At 40.0% G+C, this 24,062-nt stretch overlaps 1 protein-coding gene across 2 annotated transcripts in view; it reads left to right on the top strand.

Moving 5' to 3' along the window:
- TMEM245 (transmembrane protein 245) overlaps window positions 1-24,062 on the top strand; it is a 99,236-nt gene that overhangs the window by 48,983 nt on the left and 26,191 nt on the right. For both annotated transcript variants that reach the window (XM_081803360.1, XM_081803359.1), the window contains 5 exons: window positions 1,976-2,066; window positions 8,856-8,954; window positions 11,061-11,192; window positions 15,258-15,380; window positions 15,510-15,655. In XM_081803360.1, coding sequence (XP_081659486.1) covers window positions 1,976-2,066; window positions 8,856-8,954; window positions 11,061-11,192; window positions 15,258-15,380; window positions 15,510-15,655 — 591 coding nt within the window. The remainder of the gene's footprint in view (window positions 1-1,975; window positions 2,067-8,855; window positions 8,955-11,060; window positions 11,193-15,257; window positions 15,381-15,509; window positions 15,656-24,062) is intronic.

Raw genomic sequence — 24,062 nt, 5'->3', positions numbered from 1 at the left:
AAGGGATCCCTCTTGACTTAGCGTAGGAGAGTTAGTGATTGGCTCTGGTTGGTAGAAGGTCAAAGCGCATCCCAGCGTGTCCCAGCCAGGGTTGCTCAGGTGGTTTTGGCCCTGTGTCTCCTAGAGGGCACTCCTTGTGAGGAGGTCTGGACAGAGCCAAGATCTTTGACTTGGCCTCACAACAGCTCCTCTCATCTGTGGCTCTTAGGATACCTGTGTGAGTATTTCGGCAAAGTGTTTTCACAGTAGCCAGCAAGAATTTATCAGGCCTAATAGATACTTGTTAGTCATTAAAGATCTATTCAAATACTAATGTGAATCCTCATACTTTAACACTAGAGGTTATAATTTTCCCCATAAAATGTCATACTACGTAATTGAAAATATTCAGCAGTTCCTTCAAAGCACTGGTGAACCTCTAAATACTAGAATAATTTAAAATCTAAATTTCTCCCAAATCCCATCTCTATTTAAAGATTTCAATTTCCTGTTCATGTCTTCATACTTAGATTATTAGATTTGTAATCATCTCTAAAGTTTTGTCTTAACTTGCTGAGAAATATTTGAGAATTTGCCAAAAGTTTCAGAAATACTTTATTTGGATGTAGGAAGAACTGATTAAAGATTGAAACCATTACCAATTTGACATTGCACTTTCTAATGTATCCAAAATGTCTTTTTCTCTGTATCATTACATTTGTCCCTGTCAGTGGCAGTTGGCTTTCTCTTTAGGACCATCTTTCTCTCTCTCTCTCACACACACACACAAGCAAGTTATCACTTCCAATTTACTATATAAAGTACTACAAGTATGTAAAACTGCTGTAGGTTGAGAACATTGCTCATTTGACTTGACTCTTTCCCATAAGCCAGCTTTGTGTTTTGTGTCATATTTAGGCCTCAGGAAAGTTCTTAGTTACTGTTTGCCTTGGCCTTTGGGCATCAATCATGGATAGTTGAAATCAGGACTATTAAATTTGTGAATGCCAACATCTGTAGTGTACAACCCTTTGAGGTACAATTTAAAGAATATATGAGGGGCTCCTGGATGGCTCAGTCAGTTAAGTGTCTGTCTTTTGCTCAGGTCATGATCTTGGGATCCTGGGATTGAGGCCTGTGTCAGGGCTCCCTGCTCAGTGGGGAGTCTGCTTCTCCTTCTCCCTCTTCCCTTCCCCCTGCTTGTGCGCTCGCTTGCTCTCGCTCTTTCTCTCAGATAAATAAATAAAATCTTAAAAAAAATAAAGAATACATGAAGGTATTTCTCCTTCAGAAAACACTGGGCATAGGTAATGTGTTATTGATTAAGGCAGATGATACAGTCTGCTTAGTTAACAGGATAGTGGGGAGGCCGTCTCTCATGGCATGAAGAGTAAAGCTTGTAGATGCAGCTCCTTGTATAGCTAGAACTCTGCTCAGGACTTCCTCACATCATAACGAAAAAGATCTCCATTGAAAACAATGATTTGCCCTCTTGTTTTCTTTCTCAGTTCTTCACTCAGTTCTTAGATCAGCATGTATCAGAATCACTTTCACGGCTCATTAGGATACTGGTTGCTGGGCCTCAGCCCCATTTCTTTTTCAGTAGGTCTGGACCTGGGCCCAAGAATTTGCATGTCTAACAGGTTTCTGAGCAGTTCTGATGCGGAATAAGGCTGGTGTTGAATAAGGCAGATGATCCGGGACATGTATGGGCAGAGACACCAGGCAGAGCAGAATGAAAGGGAGTTTGTGGGGAAAGTGGGTCTAAAAGCTAAGGAGAGCTTGCAGGGCCCCTTGAAGGGCCGATGGTAGAATTACGTGTTAGGCTTGGAAGTCAAGGATTCCTGCATGAGATTCATTTGTATCTGCTTGTGATGACTGAGCAACAATTTGTCAGTTACTGATTGTTTAAATACATGGAATTCCAAGAGTTACTGACACAGTCCACTAAAAATATACTAGCTTGTAATTTTTTCTTTCTTTTATTTTAAATTAGTTGGCTTCCTGAGGCTCAAGTAGTCCAAAGAGCCCTCAATTCTGCAGCTAACAACGTGTACCAGTATGGAAGAGAATGGATAACACACAAGGTAAGGGAAGAGCCTCTGTCTGTGGCTTTCTCTCTGCAGGGTCTTCATTGGTAGGGGCTTCCTGCTTTGATGAAGTGTAAGTAGAGATTCCATTTAGAACAGTTTCCATTTTTTAAATAGGCTTAAATATATAAGTCAACAAGAAACATACAATGAAAGTAAACTTTCTGGAGGATTTATTTAATAGTGCTAGTAGCTTGAACAGAGAGGTTTGTCTTTTGCTTCTTGTTCAAGGTAAGTATTCATTATTTGTGCATTAGGACAGAATGATCATTAAAATTGGGTGGTCAAATAAGACTTTGTGGAGGAAAAAAAAGGTTGTTAGCAAATATTAAATATTATTATCTGCTGGTGACTGTGCTTGGCAGTTTCCAGTTTGTTTCATTTAATCTTTCCAAGAAACCTATAGTAGTCTAAATTGTTTGGCCCACTTTACAGAGGAAGAAACAGGCTTAGCAAGGCTAAGTAAATTCCCAGTGGTCATGTAGTAAATTGTGGAGCTTGGTTTCAAACTGAAGACGAATTCTAAATCCCTTGTTCTTTCTGCTGTACACGCTAGAAGTGCATGCCCAGAACTGGGCTAGGTGCTTTACTGTGGCACTTGAGATAAACCTTGAAGGAATGAATGATAGGTTTTCGATGAATAAAGAGAAGGCATCGTGTATTTTAAGGTGTGTTTATGTGGGTCAAGATGTGGAGGCAGGAGTGTGCTTGAGGAGATTAGCTTGTCTGAAGCTTTGTGGAAGGACATGAAGGATAGAGGATAAGGCACAGTTACTGCAGGTAAGGGTCAGACTCCATGATACAGATTTGGCATTGCTCCCCCCCCCCCCATATTGCCTATGAGAAAGAAGGTAATTTGGAATTTTAATATATTAAAGTAATTAGGAACATCTAGGGATTGACAAGATTTGTTGCAGTGAGATGTATGCCCAGAAAAAAAGTACTGGTATGTGATTCCATGTTCAAAATTAAAAAACAAGGGGCGCCTGGGTGGCTCAGTTGGTTAAGCGACTGCCTTCGGCAAAATTAAAAAACAAAATCTCAAAAAAAAAAGTTATCTGAAAAATTATACTGTACACGTGTATAGTAATCTAACCTAAGGATGAAATTGTGGTCGAGTAAAAAGTTAAAAGAAAGATCTGTGTAACTGATTTTCTTGAGTCCATACCAGGTGACCTAATCAAATGCCACATGAAAGTCTTTAAAAAATATTTGCTGAGTAAGTGAAAGATAAAGTTTATGGATATAGATCTCCTAACTATCATAGAAGAAGATCCAGTCATTGCAGGAGCCTTTTAGACGTCTAGAACTATATTGGCTGATTTACTCTGCTGAAAGCATAGCATTTACTTTTTTGGTTTTTCTCTTTGAGTTCTGGAATTCTTACCTATTTGGAAAGAGCTGGAGAAATATGCCTTAGATTTTATAGAAATAAATTTCAAATTACATAGAAGATAAGTTTGAAACCTTTTGCTCAGGACTCAAAAAGGGAAGACAGTTGAAGAGAGATGACATTGCTAACAAAGGTTGTAACATAATCATGTCCTGATTTGGAAGACATGGGGATAATATCTAAAACCAACCATTGAATGTCCGTTGACTGATGAATGGATAAGCAAAATGTGGTATATCTTTCTAATGGAATATTATTTGGCCATAAAAAGGAAGGAAGCACTGATACATTCTACCATATGGATGAACCTTGAAAACATTACACTGAGTTAAAGAAGCAGTCAGACCACTTATGTATGATTCTATTTCTATGAAATGTCCAGAAGAGGTATATCTACGGAGACAGAGAGTAGAGTAGTGGTTTCCAGGGGTATGGGGAGATTGAGCAAAATGAGGGAGTGATTGCTAAGGAGTATGGGGGTTCTTTTTGGGGTAATGAAAATGTTCCAAAATTGATTGTGGTGATGGTCCCATAACTCTGAATATACTAAAAGAAACTATTGAATTGTACACAGAAGTGAGTGAATTATAAGGTGTGTGAATTATCTCAATGACTCAGTAAGTTAAGTGTTTGCCTTCAGCTCAGGTCATAATCCCAGGGTCCTGGGATTGAGTCCCACATTGGGCTTCTTGCTCAGCAGGTAGCCTGCTGCTCCCCCTGCTTGTGCTCACTCCCTCTCCCTCCCTCCCTCCCTCCCTCTCTCTGTGTCAAATAAATAAATAAAATCTTAAAAAAAAAAAAAAACCATTGAAATTGTAGGGGTAGCTTTTTTTTTTTTTTTTAAGATTTATTTATTTATTTTAGAACTTTAGAGCATGCTCGGAGTTGGGGGAGGTAAGGGGGAAAGGAGAGGGAGAGAGAGAATCCCAAGCAGACTCCTTGCCGAGTGGGGAGCCCAGTGTGGGGCTTGATCCCACAATCCTGAGATTGTGATTGGAGCTGAAATCAAGAATCAGATGTTTAACCTACTGAGCCACCCAGGTGCCCCTGTAGCGCTAGCTTTTCTAATAAGCTCAGATCTCATCTAGCTAAAAATCATGTGAGAACTGGGTCCTGAGAGCTAAAGTGTAGGAAGGGCTAAAGCTAGGGGAAAAGGTCATACTCAGAAAACGAAGAGTTTTTTAGGGTATGTTTAGGTATGAGCAGAGAAGGTTCCTGTCTGCCTGCCCCAGTGTACCTTGTCAGCCTTATCTCCTGTATCCTCCATGCATTATTCTACCCAGACCTGCTAGTTTGCTGTTTGCTCAAATCTAATTTACTTTCTTCATTCGACATCCTTGCTTGAGCTAACCTTTCTGCTTAATAGTCGTGAATGGGTTTTCTCTGTGCCTTCTCCCATGCCTAGAATGAGGGAAGTGACAGCCAGTTCACAAATGTGCCAGGCACTGTTATAAGTGCTGGGGAAAAGCGGTAGACCAGAAAGAGTTACCACCCTCCCGGAGCTTACTCTAATGAAAGGAGGCAGACGTGAAACATGTCAAGAAGTAACCATTCCAGTTCTAGAAGTGCTGTGACCAGGTAATGTAGAGAGTAACCTAGGGTGATGCCTTAGCTAGAATGCCAGAGAATGTCTCTCAGAAGGTGATGCTTTCACCAACACTGGGAAAAGAATGTTCAAGTTGAGGCCATAGAAAATTCAAAGGCTCTGAGATAGGAACAAGCTTGGTTGAAGGAAAGAAAGAAGGCCAACGTGGCTGGAATGGGGGATGTGGTGACAGGACGAGCCATAGGTGATAATAAGAAGTTGGGATTTTATTTTAGTTACAAAGATAAACATGGATTTAAAGCAGAAAGGGACATGACCTGATTTAGGATATTGAAAGCTCATTTTGGCTGCTTTATGGAGAGATGGGCAGAAATGGAGAACGCAGGGGGTTGGCTAAAAGAATATTCCAGTAGTCCAGGGGAGATGTTGATGACTTGGACTAGGATGGTAGAAGTGGAAATTGAGAGAAATGGTCACATCTGGGATATATTTTTGAGGTAGTTCTGACAAGAATTACTCATGGATTAGATGTGGAGTGAAAGGGAAGGAAGTTTTAGTTAGCCCACCTGGAAGGGTAGCTGTGCCCCTTCCTGAGATAAAAAGACCTGGGGGTGGTGGGGAATTACAGATAGATGGAGCTGTAATTCTGTTTGGGGCGTGGTAAGTTAGAGATACCTAGCAGATATCTAAGTCAAGGCATCAGAAAAGGCAATTGGACATACATAGCTGGGGCTCAGAGGAGAGATCGGGGCTGTAGGTGGAAGTTTGAATATCATCAGATAGTACCTATCACTCTACCCATCAGTAGAGATGAACTGTATTAGTTTGGTAGGGTTGCCATAACAAAGTACCACAGGCTGGGTGCTCAGACAACAGAAATTTATTTTCTCATGGTTCTACAGGCTGGAAGTCCAAGATCAAGCAAGGTGTTGGTGGAATTGGTTTCTTTTGAGGCGTCTCTCCTCAGCTTATAGATGCCTGTGTCTTTTTCACATGGTCTTCTGTCTGCGTGTGTCTGTCTCTTAATCTTTTTATAAGGACACCAATCATATTGGATTAGGGCCCACCCTGATGGACTCATTTTAACTTAGTTACTTCTTTAAAGACCCTATCTCCAAGTACAGTTACATTCTGAGGTACAGGAGGGGTTAGGATCTCAACATATGAATTTAGGAGGGATACAGTTTATCCCATAACATGGCCTAAGGAGACAGCACAAACAGAAGAGGACCAAAGATAGGTTCCTGGAGCACTTATGCTTTTGAAGGTCACAGAAGCGAGCCAGCAGAGAAGACTGAGGAGGAGGAGTAGCCTGTGAGGTGGGAGGAACCACCTGTGTGTGTCTTAGGGGCTGAGAGAAGATTTTGCAAGAAAGACTTGGTCAGCTGTGGCAGATGCTGGCAAGGTTCCAAGCAAAGTGAGAGCAGAGAACTGCCCACTGATTTCCCCATCCCCATTTTATAGATGAGGTTATTCGTCTTAAGTTAACAAAGCTCTCGAGCGGCATTCTGACTATTCTTAGTGCTTCATTGTCTTCTGTATGCGAAGAGCATCTCCTCTACCACCAACAGTACCTGTGCTTTGGTGATTTTTCTGAGAGCAGTGATGTGGCCGCCAGGCTCCTGCTCTCTGGCCCAGTCTTCCTTGTGATTTGTGATACGTACCGTAAGGTCACAGGCTGGTGTTCCAGGACTGTGATGTTCTGCGGCCGGCAACACCACAGGTTTGAAGTGACGCTGAATTCTGCCATCAAAGTCGTGGTGTTGTAGAGTTACTCACTGTCGTGCTGGGATAAAGGGGGTATGGGTTTGAGAGACTGCTTGATTGTGGCAGAGGCCGCTGTGTGGACAGCCCAGGGGCTCTTCTGGGTAAAGAAGGGTCTCAGGAACTGAGCGGACAGTGACAGAAAGAGCTGGTAGTAGGAAGTCTGTGAGTATCCAACAGTCGTGATACCTAAAAGACAAATGTAAAGTAATTAAAGGAAATTAGACTAGGGGTAATTGTGGCTTGTAGTTATTTTGGGCAGTTTGCTGTGTTAGGTGTTCTTTGTTCATAGGTTATAGATGCTAAGTTGAAAGAGTATTAGAGTTTTTAATCCTACCTCTGCCAGTTAGCTGCCTGACCTCAGGCCTGTCATGTGTCCTTTCTAAATCTGCTTTCTCATCTTGAAAGTACAAAGGTGATAAAAACCTTTTTCTGCCTAACTCTTGGGGTTGTTGTAAAGATCACATAATGTAGGGGAAAGCCATTTGTAAATTGTAAAATGCTGTGCAAAGATAAATGGTTTTTATTATATTCACTCATTTGCATTTGGTTTATGAATCAGTATAGAGGAAAACATTGGGCAGATATGTTTGCATCCAATATGTCTAAAAACTGGTTCAGATATCTATAAGGACAGTGTCAAGTGAGCAAAAGGTGTGGATAGGACACACACGAGAAAATACACATTGAAAACCAACATGGAAAAATGGTCACTCTTGTAACTGAAGAAGAAAATAATAAATAATTGGTTACAGTTTCACACCTATTAAATTATCTAATAGTTTATCAGTCCATAAGGCTTTGGAAGAATTGGTTTATTCATACAATGTTGGAAAATATTAATTGGTACAATTCCTATAGAAGACAATTTAGCAATGCATAGCAAGAGCCTTTAGTAAAGTGCCTCTATCCTTTGATTCCTGTACATTTATCTTACTATTAATAGTAAGAAAAAAATTGTGTGTAAGGACATTCATTGCAGCGTTACTTGTGATATTAAAAATTGGGAACCATCTCTATATTCCTTGATCAGGTAATGTTAAAATAATACCAAAACTTAATGAACTGGGGTGCTGGCTCACTCATTCGGTAGAACGTGCGACTCTTGATTTTGGGATTGGGAGTAGAGATTGGGTGTAGAGATTACTTAAAAATTAAATCTTAAAAGAAAAAAAACTTGAACTAATATGGAACCATTAAAAATGAAGATGAAAGTTAGTGATGAAGTGATGAATTCTAAATTTCTATAGACAGGCAGAAAGTTGCAGAGGATATGGAAAAATAGAAAGTTATGGTAAGAAAGTGGGACTACAAATTCGTATTTATCTTTTAAAAAATGTCTTTGGGGCACCTGGGTGGCTCAGACGGTTAAGCATCCAACTACTGATTTTGGCTCAGGTCATGATCTCAGGATCATGGGATCGAGCCCCATGTCAGGCTCTGCACTGGGCGTGGAGCCTGCTTAAAATTCTCTCTCTCTCTCTCAAATAAATAAATTTTCTACTATTAGGCTGTGGTTTTAATAACAAAACATGTGGTATTATAATGAATAATTTTCCTCAAAGTTATCTTGTCTCACTCTACTTGATTCCCAGAAACCCCACCAGTCTCATTAGTTGTAACTGAGACCTGACGTCTCTCAGCAGACTATGGGAAATACTTGTGTTTATAGCTAAGGTTCTAAAATTTTACTTAAAGTTCTGTGGTAATTCTTATACCGGTGATAAATGTAGCATGGGATTTCTGTGTAACGGATGAGCACTTGGGCCACATGCAACAGATTTTTCTCTGGGCAGATTTGCTGAGTCTGATCATGGTTTTATATGACCATTCTCTTACAACCTGAAGTAGCTCTCTTAAAGACCCAAAAATAGAGGGAAGCAAAAAGCCAAGAAAGGCAAGGAAATTTGCTAGGAATATTGAAGAGTAGAGTTTAAGAAAAGATCATAAGGTAGCTAGAGGCAATTAAATAGTCTGGAACATTTTAGTTTGATTTGGAACAGATGTAAAGACCAAGCATGAATTAATTTTACTGGATTGTTGTCTGAAATACTAAACCAGATCATATCTATATTTCTTCCAGCTTCATAAAATTCTGGGAGATAAGGTGAACAATACTGCTGTAATTGAAAAGCAAGTACTAGAACTTTGGGACAGATTGTATCATTCTTGGTTTGTAAAGGTAAGTTATTTTATTAGAGGATTTCAGTTGTAAACTAATAAAGTCCTTTTATTTTACAGACTCATTGACTAGATAGATGTTAATTAGATAGATTATTAACATTGGGATATCATTTATTGAAATTTTTAAGCTGCAAGGTCTTAAACTTCAGGTTACTAAAAGTCCACTTGAATTGATGGCTAATCTGCATGCAGAACCCACCAGTCCCTGTGATGGGGACTGAACACAAGATGAAAACAGCATCATTAACAGCATCTTATCTCATTATGTAGAAATGCAATGTAAACCATGTGTATAATGTTAATTTTTCTAATGGCCACCTGAAAAAGCTAAAAATAAACAGTTGAGATTAATTTTAATATTTCACTTACCCCAACATACCCCCAATATATCATCATTTCAATATGCAAACAAGTAGAAAAAATCTTAGTGAGATATTTTATATCCTTTGTTTTTTTTCGTATAAGCCTTGGAAACCTGGTGATGTATATTTTATACTAATGCCGTTTTTGGACTAGCTCCATTTTAAGTGCTAATAGCCACATGTGATTAGTGGCTCCTGTTTGAGATAGTACAGCTCTAGACATTAAGAACTTTTTCTTTGACGAAGTAAAATAGATCCAAAAGTTTGGAGATCTTGATTTTTTAATCACCTTTCCCTGTTCTTGTGCTGATATACTATTATTACTTCAGAAATTGTGATGGAAAATAATACCATTTTCCACTAAATATAAAAATGCTGGTCTTGACAGCAGCTGGTTGTGTGGGGTCTGTAAGCAGGCAGGTGTATTCCTTTCTTTATATCTTCTACTAGTACCTAATGTCTTCATTGCGTAATGAAGAGTGATTTCACTGTGCCCTTGGCAAGATAGCTACCTACAAATTCCTCACTGCTGCTCCTGAAGGCCCACGGGCCCAGCCAACCCGGTGTACAGCAGTGTGGAAGAGGACTGTCCAGTGGGGAAGGAGTAGAGAACGGGACAAGTTGGTGGTCAGTTTTCACAGGGTTGACAGGAGAAGAGGAGCATGTATATATCAACCTCTTCACTTGGGGTGGAAGGGAGGAAAGCTCAGTTTCAGGTTTGAATTTGTTGCTCAGTGACCTGTTTTTACTCTTCCCCTGGGACGAATTGAGGGAACAGTGTTGGTTTTTGGGGGTTTCAAAGAGGGGAGGTTAGAACTAATTGAGGAATTTGTAGGTAGCTATCTGCTGAAGAACTGGTCAATTGGAAAGGTGTCTTTTTCCTCTGCCAGGTGTGGGGCTTCTGCTTACAAACAGCTTTTTCTATCCCTCACCCCCATTTAAAAGCTTCATTTTATGGTCCAGGAACCTCAGTGTTTTAAAACCATAGGTCTATAAGCAGGCAGGTGTATTCCTTTCTTTATATCTTCTACTAGTACCTAATGTCTTCATTGCGTAATGAAGAGTGATTTCACTGTGCCGTTGGCAAGTGTCAGAATGCAAACAAAATGTTAAGAAACAACTTCTGTTTCTGATTGTTAACCTCACTAGTCACTTTGTTTATTCTTATCTCTTTCAAATTTAATTATTCCTGCATTCTTGTCAGTGTAATTGTCTTTCATATGTAGTTAAATTCCCCCCCCATTCTTGTTTCTTTTTCATTTTCCCCCATTTTGTCGAGATAGAATTGACATATAACATTGTATTAGTTTTAGATGTCCTTTATATTCTCTCCCCCTTTGCTCTCTTTATCTTGTGTGGAAGATTAATAAGGGGGATGAGAAAAGGAGGAAAAAAGCAAAAATGGGAGACCCAAAAAAAGGTAGAGGGGCTGAAAAGAAAAAAGAAGGTAAATGCTTTGTTGGTGTATAGTTGTACATATTGAGGAACAAAGTGTGTTCACAACTGTATTTAGGAAGGGAGCACTTGAGCTAGGCTGACACGTGGTATTGAGAAGATAAGCAGAAAAATAGAGTTCAGGTCTTTAGATGGAGTTCTTGGCTGATTTCTTAAATAATGCAAAAATTTTCACCTTTGAGTAACTGCTAAAGTGCTTCAGTGGACCCAAACTGAAATGGGGTATTTATACTTTTTCTGCTTTGGATTAAATGGAGATTTCATGTGTGAACCATTTTGTTCCGTAGAATGTAACGCACTCTGGAAGGCACAAGGGACACAAGATGCATATAAATCGTCAGAATAGCTGGCTGGGAGACATCCTGGACTGGCAGGATATCGCCTCCTTTGTTCACGAGAACATCGAGACGTTTCTTTCGGTAAGAAGTAGTATTTTTAGTGAAACTGGACTTAGAAATAAAAATAGAAATTCTAATTTCCAGTTTTCCTTGCACTGTTAGAGGCCTTTAGTTACCCTGTTTTTAATGCCATGACATTTATAATTTTGAGAGTTCTAAATGCACTAGAAAGATGGCCAAAAGCCATAGGCCTCAGGGGTAAATAGTTCCCTGGGTGCCGTCTCTGTGGTTGAAGAGTAACTGAGCAATGCTGAGTCAGGAAGTGAGTGTGCAGTGTTGCGGACTCTCACATTCTGAGAGACAGGTGTTCATGTCCCTTCAAGCTGACTAGGATGTCCCCAGGCCAGACCCCTAGAGAGAGAATGGCCTTTCTGGTGGGCAAGGTCTTTGGCAGATGGAAATACGGTTGCAGTTACTTTAGAGAGACTGGATGTTCTTTAGTCCACACTTCGGCCGTGTACCACCCACCTCTGCCTTGTTTGCCAAAGGGTCAAAGGCGGCAAGGAACCATGTTTGGTTCCACATCGTGTTTTGTAAAGTGTCTTGGCATGTGGCTTTTCACAGAGATGAGAGGAATTTTCTTGCAAATAGACTCATGACTTTCATCAAGTTAACGAAAGTTGAAGTTTGCAATGTAGTTTTTTTTTTTAAGATTTTATTTTTAAGTAATCTCTACAACCAAACCAGGGCTCAGACCCACAACCCTGAGATCAGGAGTTGCACACGCTACCAACTGAGCCAGCCAGGTGCCTGCAATGCTAGATTTTTTTAAATTTAATTTTTATCAAACTAATAGATGACCATAGTGGAGAGTAAGGAATATTTTAAGATTTTTTTGGTAAAAGATAACAGTGACCTGCTTTGTGCTTCCCCACTTCAGTCTCATTTTCTAGAAACAGTTGTCAATTCTTTTAGCTTTCTCTGAGTATTTACCTCTAAAGTTCCAAAATAACATTTATGTTGGTCTGTCTTGGTTTTGCAATTTGTGATATTATATTTTGGCTCCCTGATATGGAAGATGAAGATAAAGATGTGCTTTTGAAGTCTCTCTGTGCTCTCTTACACCACCTTTGGGGTTTTCTTTCTTTTTTTTTTTTTTTTAAGATTTTATTTATTTATTTGAGAGAGAATGAGAGACAGAGAGCATGAGAGGGAGGAGGGTCAGAGGGAGAAGCAGACTCCCTGCCGAGCAGGGAGCCCGATGCAGGACTTGATCCCGGGACTCCAGGATCATGACCTGAGCCGAAGGCAGTCGCTTAACCAACTGAGCCACCCAGGCGCCCCACCTTTGGGGTTTTCTTACAACTCCCTTGGTTCTTCCCCTGTCCCTGCGCTCACACTTGCCCTTCCTCCCATGCACCTAATACAGCTGATCAGAGTTTGGAGTTAAATCTAGAAATTCATGTCCTTCAGTCCTAAGACTTTATGGTTTTGATAGTCCCCTCCCTCTGTTTCCTCTAGTCCAGTGGCTATGAAACTTTTTGGTCTAAAGATTCCAAAGTGTTTGTTTTTGTGGGTTTTGTTGATTATTATTGTATCAGCAGTTAAAACTGAAAACTTTAAAAATATTTATCAATTCACTAAAAATAACATTGCGTATTAACATAACACATTTCTTGCATCTGCAAAGTAACCTTTTCCCAAAATGAAATATAATTTTTTTAAAAGATTTTATTTATTTGTCAGAGAGAAAGAGAGAGAGAGCACAAGGAGGGGGAGTGGCAGGCAGAGGGAGAAGCAGGCTCCCCACTGAGCAAGGAGCCTGATGTAGGACTCAATTCCAGGACCTCGAGATCATGACCTGAGCCAAAGGCAGCCGCTTAACTGACTGAGCCACCCAGGCATCCCCAAAACAAAAAATTATTTAGTGAGAAGAGTGGCTTTCTTTTATATTTTTTGCAAATCTGTTTAATGTCTGGATTCTCATATATTCTTCTATATTCAGTCAATTGGAATACGTTGTTTTGATTGATATAAGAAGAAAATCCAGCCTCATACGGATATGTAGATGGAAAAGAGGGGAGTCTTTTAATAGCCTTTTCAGATAATTGTGGCTCTTCTTTGATCCTACACCAAAACTCAACGAACGGTATTTCTTACAGGTTAGTTGCAGTGTGGAATTTGAAACTGTATCAATAAACTTTTTGTACTGTCTTGTATTAAAGTCCATTTATCTATCTTGGCTAGAAATGGGTCTTTTACTCTTGCATATTTTTGTGATATGCACTGGTCATTTGGAATATTGGTTCACTGATTTTTGTACATCATCTAAATATCAACATATATTCTTACAGAGTATAAAACAATCACATTCTTTAATATAACTACCTGTCTCATCAGAAAAAAATCTTAAGGTGTGAAGGTCAACCCTTGATCAAATTTTTTTTTTTTTTAAGATTTTATTTATTTATTTGACAGAGAGAGACACAGCGAGAGAGGGAACACAAGCAGAGGGAGTGGGAGAGGAGAAGCAGGCTTCCCGCCGAGCAGGGAGCCCGATGCAGGGCTCGATCCCAGGACCCTGGGATCATGACCTGAGCCAAAGGCAGACGCTTAACCGACTGAGCCACCCAGGCGCCCCTCAGATTTTTTATTCCTGCCTTCATACTTGGAATATCCAAAAGCTCTCACGTTCTAAACCTTTCTTCCTAATCCCCTTGGTTACACAGAAAGGTTACTTGATTGTTGTTGGAGACTGAGAGTCGACAACGTATTCAGTTAATTTCTTAAGAATTACAACAGAGTATTTCCTGTCAGTGTGACCCAGAAACTATTTAAGTTTTTTTTTTGATAAAAATTCCAAAATGACAGAAGCCCCCAAAAGAATGCATGTAAAAATCACAAGTAAGGGCATTGTTGATTTGTTTCTTGGAATCAGTGGTGTTTTTCATTCATTCTTTATCCCACAAGGTCAAATGGTCAGTCATGCATATTTTTGTAGGCATTGCGAAGCATTTTCAAGATTTTCTGTAAGGAGTTATTGTAAATGAAACCAGCCTGCAAAAGCTCTCCCATGAAGACTGAGCTGAGGTTTGCAAGAAACGCCAGGGACAACAAAATACGCCTTTATAAATGGTACATTTGAGATAGGAAAGGAATGGATAGGCCTTTCATAGAACAGATGGTATAACTTGCACATATGACAAAAAACAGAACTGCTGTTTTGGAAAGGGCACACCAAAATAAAATCAGACATTAGACTTCTGGTCCCAGTCTAGTTCCACTTCTTAGCTCCAAGGCCCTTGGGCAAGTTTTAAAAAATCTCTGAGCTTCAGTTTGTCTATCTTTACAATAAAGATCATGTCATCTGCATTGCTTCTGTCACAGGGAACAGATGTTATCATGAGGGAATTTAAGTTCATGGGGAGATAGGAAATGAACACATGTAGGTGTGCTATAGATACCGTACATCTTCTTTAAGAGGTATTAATAACTATTTTAATAAGTGGTTCTAGTGAATTTGCAGGTGATGGACTAAATGAACATTTTAAGTCTTGATATAAGCGTCATCGTCTATCTGAAGAAAGATTATCAGCTGCGGAGTTCTGCCCTTGACCTATTTCTTTTACTATGATTTTAGTGAAATCATCCAAGTGATGCTTTTGTGTTTGTAAGTGAATCTAAGTTGGAGGTGGCAAGGGGGGAGGTGGCTAATAGGACAAATACTAGAATTTTCATGATCTACACTTGTGATCCTATACAGGTTGCCTTCTAGCATATTCTCCTGTAGGTATTTTTTCTATAAATATCATTTTTACATAGTTATAATCATGCTGTATATAAAGTTTTTATTTCCTGCTTTTTCAGCTTTGCAGTGTTTCAGAAAATGTTTTTCTGTGTTATAATAGAGCTATCTTTAATGGCTATAATATGATTTGGAGTTAGGTTCACCGTGGTTTTCTTAACCATTTTCCTTACTGTTCAACGTTCACGTGATTTCAGGTGATTTTTTTTTTTTTTTTCATTTAAAATAATACTCTATTTTCAGTTTCTGGTACTCACACTTGTACTAAAAGCACAGCAGAGAGCTGTAGAAACTTCTTTCTGGAGGATTAGTTCTGATGTTCAGCTTTCCCTCGTCATCAGATCTTGGAGTCTCTGTGGATTGTCATGAGCCGGAACGTGAGCCTGCTTTTCACCACCGTCACAACTCTCCTGACCATCCTCTTCTACAGTGGGACTGCCCTTCTCAATTTTGTCCTGTCTCTGGTATGTACAGGTAGATAAGTGCATGGCGCCTCTCCTTCCACAGTAAAGCACCTTCTTGGTTCCATTTATGTTTCCTTCCTGTAGTTTCCAAATGTGATTTTTTAGGAGATACTATCCTTTGTTTTGCAGATAATTTTCCTGACCACCCTATTTTATCTATTAAGTTCCAGCGATGAGTACTATAAGCCAGTGAAGTGGGTGATAAGCCTGACACCACTATCTCAGCCAGGTCCTTCTTCTAATATCATTGGCCAATCTGTGGAAGAAGCTATCAGGTAGGGAGAAGATTTATGCTGTTCTTCTTTCCATTAGAAACTGCTTTCTATGAGAAGCCTGTTTTCTGTCTTGAGCCTTTCTAATAACATTCGGTGCTAAACTAGTGACATACCCTGGTATTTTCAAAAATTTTTATATCCTTTTGAGAGAATGATGTGAGCAGTGCAAGTGTTGATAAGAAAAAAATTCAGTTTCAGTTTCCTGCTGTCAGTCTTAGGAGTTAACAGCTTTCCCCCACTGCAGGCTCTTGCTGTAGCTGCAGCTCCTGTCATCATGTCACTTGCTGGGGAGAACCCCCTCTGGCACCACACATACCTCCTCTTCTCTGGGAGCCCTCCTATTCTCAGGAACTGCAGCTGTGCACAGGGAACAGCAGCAGATGGTCTTTCTGTTTCTTCCTCTCTTCCTCTGTAGCCAGGCTGTGCCCTTTGCATGAGGGTAGATCGGATACTGGAAATGCAAAGTTTCTGGTTATTTTCAAGTCACAGGCTATATGTGCATCACAGGTTCTGGCCAGAAACTTCCATCATGTCTTGTGGCGTCCATGTATTGCAGGCTTGGCTTCTGAATTAGATGATTCTTCAACTTTTTTTCTCCATATACGCTTTCCAAGTCTTTGGCTCCTGGTTCCCCACGCCTTCCTCTTTGTCATTTTGGATAGGGAAAGGCCTCTTGCAGCTCAGGCCTATCTCAGCTTCTTCCCCACCCTTGTCCCCCATTGCTTTTAGCTCATTAGGATTCTACTGTATTTTTATTGCTTACGAATAGGTGCCCAAATTAAATCCTCATGTTATCCATCAGAGCTTCTTTTTCAAGTAAGTTGTTCGCTAATGGTCTTAAACTTATCTTGAATAATGAATTTTTGGCTGGCCTTTATGTTTCCACTTACTTTTAAGAAATAGCATTCCTTGGAACTAGTCTTTCATAGAAATCTTGATATGACCTGCTAATGCTGTCTGACTGATCTTGGCTTATTTCTTCATTGTGTTCATTTAACAACTGGTTGAGGATACCACTTTGGTCTCTGGAAAACCCTTAGTTACATTCAAATAGCATATATGTTCCTAAAATACATTCTCTCTAGAAAGGTTGCTGGATTATCTTTCTTTTTTCCTATTAGCAAGGCCTGGGTAAAGTCTTCATCAGTATCTTGCTTCCTTTATTGGCCATCAGGTAGGATTTTAAAGAATGTCCTTATCCTCTGTGGTGCTCTTGGGTATCCCATGTGGGACCATCTATGTAAAGATTCCAAGTTTGGGGGGCTCCTGGGTGGCTCAGTCGTTAAGCGTCTACCTCAGCTCAGGTCATGATCCCAGGGTCCTGGGATCGAGCCCCGCATCGGGCTCCCTGCTCAGCGGGAAGCCTGCTTCTCCCTCTCCCACTCCCCCTGCTTGTGTTCCCTCTCTCGCTGTGTCTCTCTCTGTCAAATAAATAAATAAAATTAAAAAAAAAAAAAAAGATTCCAAGTTTGGGAGTGTATTATCTAATGTAACAACAGTTTTCAAGGTGAAGCTGTCTTCTTCAGGGAAGAAACTTGCTGGCTTTAGCATCCTTTCTAAGTCTGTATGATCATGGGGTATCATCTTTATTGAGTAAATAAAATGTTGAAAACTCTAGCAGTAAATTCACGTCAGTTTATCTAAGTGACCTCTCTCTGACTCAAAGAAGTTTATGTAAATCACTCAACCAAAAAGAAAAATAACCTTCTACCTTCCTAATAGGCCGAAACTATCAAATCAACCATGTCAAAGGTTGGCAGAATCCTTTAGTCAATGTGACTAAAGCCAAGCCTTACAGAAAATTATCTGGCTTTTCCCATTAAGAACTTCCAGAGAGTTACTTCCTTTTCCTGAAATAACCTTTATTAACACTGACTCTTATTCTCAAAAAAGCTTTTCTGTTTTCAAATCACGGTTCTTGAATTTTCTCTTGTCCTGCTTTCTTAGAGTGAACCACTGGTCAACTGTCCTCTGTCATTCCAGTCAATTTTGTTTTCATACCAAATGTGCCACCTCCTTTGTTTTAAACTTAATTCTTTAATGTCACGGTTGCTTGAATTGGTAAGCCGAGCTGTGATTTGTACGTTGGTCCCGCTGGTTGAAAGCACATATCCTGGAGCCCCTGGCTGGCTCAGTTGGTGGAACAGGTGACTCTTGATCTCAGGGTTGTGAGTTCGAGCTCCACGTTGGGTATATAGTTTACTTAAAAATAAAATCTTTAAAAGAGCAAGCAAGCAAGCACGCACATATCCTTCTGGTGTACCATGGTGCCTTCTTCCAGGAGTTGTTGGTTGGGGCAGAAGATTGTGAGTTTAATTTGTGACACTGTTAGGACTGTTCAAATGGACACATGAGGTTGGCAGCTAAAAATTCAGGCCTTTGACTCATCAAGGGAATTTGAGGTTACAAAGAGTATGGTCACATCTCTAGGGAGAGGAAATATAGATGTGCCTTTTCATAAATTAGATTTGCTTTATCTTCCTGGGATTGTACACACCATGCACTGTAGCAGTAGCCCATGTCTTGGTTCCAAAGGATACTGGTATAAAAACCATTCATTTTATCAAATTTTTAATTTTGGAAAAAGTTTAAACCCTCAGTACCAGAACTATAATCCTAATGGTTGTCAAAACTGAAAAATACAGTACGGACTAGATAACTTGAGTAATATCTTACTCCCTGGACCATTTGTGTAACCACACTATATCAAGTTATGTAAATTAAAGATTATAACTCAGGACAGTTTTTAGCGGTCCAAGTGCTTTTTGTCTCTTTCTTTACTGGGTCAAATTCAAGACCTAAAATGGACAGGTTTTACCTAGATGCCTCTGAAGAACCTTCTCACAGGTGTAAGATAACAATGAGTTCTAGTTCTCAGAGCTCTTGTCAGAGTTTTCATTCTGAAGGATTGTGTTCAAGACGGAATATGTTTCTTCATGGACAAAGATAAGAGGAAAAATATTATACAAGTGAATATGAAAATGTTATAAAGTCCTGAGAGTACAATTTGGTCTGCAAATCATCAATGAAATCAGACTTCATAAACATCAACCATTAGTCGTCATCACTGTTATGGTCAAGTGAAAATTATTCAACTCGTTTTATATGATCCATCAGTAAGTTGAAAGTGGAATTGAAATTGAGAGTTAACTGCATGACCAGGCAGCCAAAGTGTCTAGGCTCTTGAAGCTTTTCCTTCCGAAATATGTGGCTACTTTATGCTGTCTCATTGAATTTTTGAACCTCAGTTATGATTCTCAGTTCTGAATAAGTAAGTGTTTTTTCTAAATTGAATATGTTTGTGTATTCATTTGGATTTCCATTTCATGAATTTCTGAGTTAGTGGCATGCCTCTCTTTTCCCCAAACCATTGTCGTCCCTGTAGAGCATGTTGTGTCCTGAATGTTTGCATCACACCCTTCTCCCCCGATGCTCCCATTCTGCTTGCTCTGGTGGAGATATTGCACATTACTAAGTTGCATGTTGTCACGGCCTCCGTGCAATTTAGTGTGTGTGATATTTTCACATGAGTGCATGCACACGGGTATGGCTCTTGCTTGTGGGATTACAACTTTTCAGTGCTGGTGGGTGGGAGTCCTACTTACGAATTGGATGGGAGAATGTATGTACTGTGAGATTTCTTTTTTCTTTTTTTTTTTTGTTTTTTGGAAAGTGAATGTGCTTCTCACCTCTACCCCCCAACTCTGGAAAATTAAAAGTATTTGGGTTAAAAAAAAAAAAACTGTCAATCATTCAGTAAATCAGTATTTCTATTTTTGACTTTGAACAAATTAAATATTGGTTGGAAAGAAATTCTCATGAATTTAAGGTTATAAACATTTGTTTAAATTAAAATGTATAAGGAAGAGTTTAAAGCTGTAAGAAAATGTATTTTCATTTATTTGAAGAGGTAGCTCTCCTAATACTGGAATAGAGAGACAAAATCTCTTATGCATATTTGGGAAGATCAAATTAACTGAAGTTCTTAAGTAATAACCCACTCAGTAAAAATAATGCCTTTTTAAACTACTTGATTATAGATTGGTCTAATAATCTTAAACCTTTATGTCAAGTTTCCAAGGAAATGACTTAAGAAACTTTGTCTTGTATTTAGTTTCCCATTGTGATGCTTTAAAAATTGTTAAATTAATTTTAATAGCCTTATAATTGAATTAGTGTTGAGATACAAATGTTTGCTGTTTGTCTATATGATTGAAACAGCCCCTTGTTAATTTTTTAGTTAGCATTAGAGTAAGCATCCGTGATGAGTGGGCACTGTCAAAGACACAAAACCATGTATTGGGGTGCCTGGGTGGCTCAGTTGGTTAAGCGTCTGCCTTCAGCTCAGGTCATGATCTCAGGGTCCTGGGATTGAGCCCCACATCGGGCTCCTTGCTCAACGGGAAGCCTGCTTCTCCCTCTCCCTCTCCCTCTGCTGTTCCCTCTGCTTGTGGTCTCTCTCTCTCTGTCAAATAAGTAAATAATCTTTAAAAAAACAAAAAAAACCAAAACCGTGTATTAATGTATAAAAATATTGAATTAATATTTCTACTGCCAAGAATTCCAGTTGGTTGAATGTGATGTCACTGTTGTATGCATCTGTGTGTGACAGTGACTCACTGTTTTTTCCAGTGGGGATGGAAGGCTTCCACAGAAGTGGCCTCTCCCTGTGCTTCTAAGCAGCACACTAGGTCTGCTCGTGCAGCCTGACCATTCCCCTCTGCAATGGGGAAATCCAGTGTCAACCAGGTTTCTGTACACTTCACCGTGGAGCTGGGTCTCTGGGGCAGATGAACCAGGAAATGGAAGGAGATGTAACTTTTCTTTCTTTTTTATTTTTTAAAGATTTTATTTATTTGTTTAATAGAGAGAGAGAGAGACAGCGAGAGAGGGAATGCAAGCAGGGGGAGTGGGAGAGGGAGAAGCAGGCTTCCCACGGAGCAGGGAGCCCGATGCGGGGCTCTATCCCAGGACCCTGGGATCATGATCTGAGCCGAAGGCAGTCGCTTAACCAACTGAGCCACCCAGGCGCCCTGAGATGTAACTTTTCAAGAGAGGTTAGGTGGTAATGAGGAGAGCTGGGGGATACTTTTCCCTGATTGCTAATTTTATCTGCTGTGTTTCTGGAAGCTGGCCTACCCTGTCTACTCCCTAGCCTTACCTGGAGGAGCAGTATATTGTAGTGAGGGTAGAACACTGGTAAGGTCATGCTCGTGGCTGTTTCCTGAGGGAACAGTAATCTGGTAAGTCTTCCTGTTTGACCTTTAGAAAGAAAAAAGGGCAGAACCAGTGTAAGGAAGTGTTGGGAGTAGGCAGAATTTGATTTTGGACTCTTTTCTTCTTCCTTAGACACGTGCACTCTACTTGTCTATGGTCTAGAGCCTGGTGTCCTCTGAGGGCATAGAGCTTCTTGACTGTGGCTTATCGTTCTCTCCAGCCCCCTCCTTGCTTCAATCTCATTCCATTAATCCAGGTCGTCTGATCAAATCCTGGGTTGTCTGGCCAATTTTCTCTTACTTGTTTAGAAAAGTAACAACACCCCTTTCTTCTTCTTCTTTTTTTTTTTAAGCTTCCTCACCATCTCTCCCCACAAGAACACCCTTTTGGTCAGAAATGAGAGAGGGCTGAGAGCTGAAGGAAAGTATTAGCTAGCTTGTAAAAGAGTTAAGTTTCATCTTAGAGTTTAGTTTGTAAAGGGTGAGGAGAGAGCTGGTTAAGAATTAAATCCTAATCTAACCAGGCATTTTTTTTTAAGATTTTTAGAAAATATTTATTTATTAGAGAGAGCATGAGTAGGGGGAGGGGCAGAGGGAGAAGCAGACTCCCCGCTGAGCAGAGAGCCCTACGTTGGGCTAGATCCCAGGACCCAGGGATCGTGACCTGAGCCGAAGGCAGACACTTAACTGACTGAGCCACCTAGGTGCCCCCAGGCATTTTTTTTTTTTTTTTTAAGATTTATTTATTTGAGAGAAGAGAAAACGTGAACGAGGGGAGGAGCAGAGGGAGAGGGACAAGCAGATTCCGTGCTGAGTGGGAAACCCGATGCAGGGCTCAAGCCCACGACCCCAAGATCATGACCTGAGCCAAAATTAAAGAGACAGACACTCAACCGACTGAGCCACCCAGGTGCCCCTAACCAGGCATCTGAAACTAGTTCAAGTTCCTGGTGCAGAGGAGTTAGATATATAGTTCACCCCTGAACAATGTAGGGGTTAGGGGACACCAACTCCCTGCACTGCCGAAAATTTGTGTATGACTTTTGACTCCCCAGAAACTTAACTGCTATAGCTTCCTGTTGACCAGAAGCCTTACTGATAACATAAACAGTCAATTAACACATACTTTGTGTGTTATACTTGTTTTATACTGTATTCTTACAGTATAGTAACCCAGAGAAAAGAAAATGTTATTAAGGAAATCATAAGGAAGTGAAGATATATACCAGATTGAAAAATATCCCCATATAAGTGGATCCACATAGTTCAAACCCATGTTGTTTAAGGACCAACCATGTAGTTGTGTAAACGACGCATGGACACACACCTTTAGTGCCATATAGTATAAATCCACAATAGTGTTTATTAGGGGAAAACTTAGACAATAACTGCTTGTGAATGAACTTGGAATTTTTATTCACAGAGAAGTATGCTTAGGTGGGGCCTGACTGGATTGGATGCACTGGAGCCTGCCTTCCAGTTGAGGGGAAACCCTGCCCTTTATGGGTCTGCATGTAGCATGGGGCAAGGGAACGTCTATAGGACTATCTAACAGTGGAAGGTTTCTGAATGAAGCTGTGGCCTTGTTAGAAAGGGGGAGCTTCCAGCTCTGTGGCTGGTATCAGTCTCATCCCTTGAGCTAAATCAGACTTGTTGCACCAGCTTGACTGAGCTACCAAAAGAGGGGAGGAAAAGGGCATCCAGGGTCTTCTGAATTTGATTCTCTTAAACTGCTGAGTGTTAGGAAAGCCTGGAGATGTAGTTGGAGAACAATGTCAATGATCTTTGAAGAATCACTGAAAAAAGAGGTCCCAGAAGACTGGGCACAGGCAAACACCCTATTCAAGAGAGAGGACTGAAGTAGACAGTAGAGGAAAACTAAATGTTACATGTATATTAACCTGATGAACTTGATGCAGGCTTTCCGTGAATTTCTATAGTAGATGCTTGATCATATGGTTGTGAACAGTTATAAAGGGAAGGGTAACTTCCAACGGCACCATGCGTTCGTGCAGCACAAGTCCTACGTAACCACCCTTAGAAAATGCCGCAAGTCAGAGCTTTTGTGATTTTTGCAGATTTTTTTTTTAAATTTTATTTTGATGAAGTATATCATAGTGTCTTTCTTTGATGACAAGATAGGAAAATGCTCACTGAATTTGAGTATCCAAAAGTGTTGATTAATGGGTTGATATCAATGAGTGAATGAAATGAGTGAATGATGATTATAAGGAATAAATACTCTTTGCATTGATTAAACTAGTGATTTCTGGTAACCCATTCAAACTGTATTGTGCATGCCATTAATTATGTGCCAGATAAAGTTGTATTTGATTTGATTATGAGAATGAACAATTTCTAGCAGTCTCTGAATTTTAGGTTCCAAAGAACCTGAGAGATGAGTGATTATATACACTGTATTTTGGGTTTTTGCTTATGTAGCTTCATCAGTACCTTACAATTTAAAATCATTAATCTAAGACTTTGTGGTATGCTTCTTCTACTCCCAGCTTTGCCATACCCCGTATCTCTTTAGGACACAGCAAAAATTGGTATACTTCCAAAAACTGCAAGGAGAAAAAAGAAAGTTACTATGTGCATTATTTTTAGCCTTACTAAAATGCTAATTGGTAATAATGACACAATTCTCTAATAGCACCAACTTAATTGCGTGCTTACTGTGCACCAGTTACTAAGCTTATCACTTTAGTTGCATTATTAATCTTCATAATAACATCAGGAAGTGAATGCTTGTCTCTGTTATCTCTGTTTTACAATGAAGGAAAGCGAAGCTCAGAGAGGTTTTACAGTTTTGAAGATCATGCCACTAATCAGTGACAGAACTGGGATTCCAGAGCAGTTGGTGACAGACCAGAGCTCTTTCAGGTCTTGTGACTCCCATTTCTGTATTCTTGCTGCCCAATCCATATCCTGTTCGCCTTCCTTAACATTTCTTATGTATTACCTCATTCTTGACTGTTGCCTTCCTCACCGCCACTCCTTTCGTTTCATTCATTACCTCTCGGAGTCTAGTAACTTCTGGGCTCATGACCTCCAGTTCTTTCCCTTCTTTCATCCATCCTCTACCTGACATTTGCTGAGTACCCGCTGTGCGCCAAGCACTGAGTTACACGCTTTGCATATATTATTTCATCGATTTCCTCTTGGGTTTTCTTGCCTTTTAACTGTAA

Source organism: Leptonychotes weddellii, chromosome 14, assembly GCF_054177405.1.
Source record: "Leptonychotes weddellii isolate Sample4059 chromosome 14, ASM5417740v2, whole genome shotgun sequence".
NCBI lineage: Eukaryota > Metazoa > Chordata > Mammalia > Carnivora > Phocidae > Leptonychotes > Leptonychotes weddellii.
This window is presented reverse-complemented; position numbering and strand designations above follow the sequence as displayed.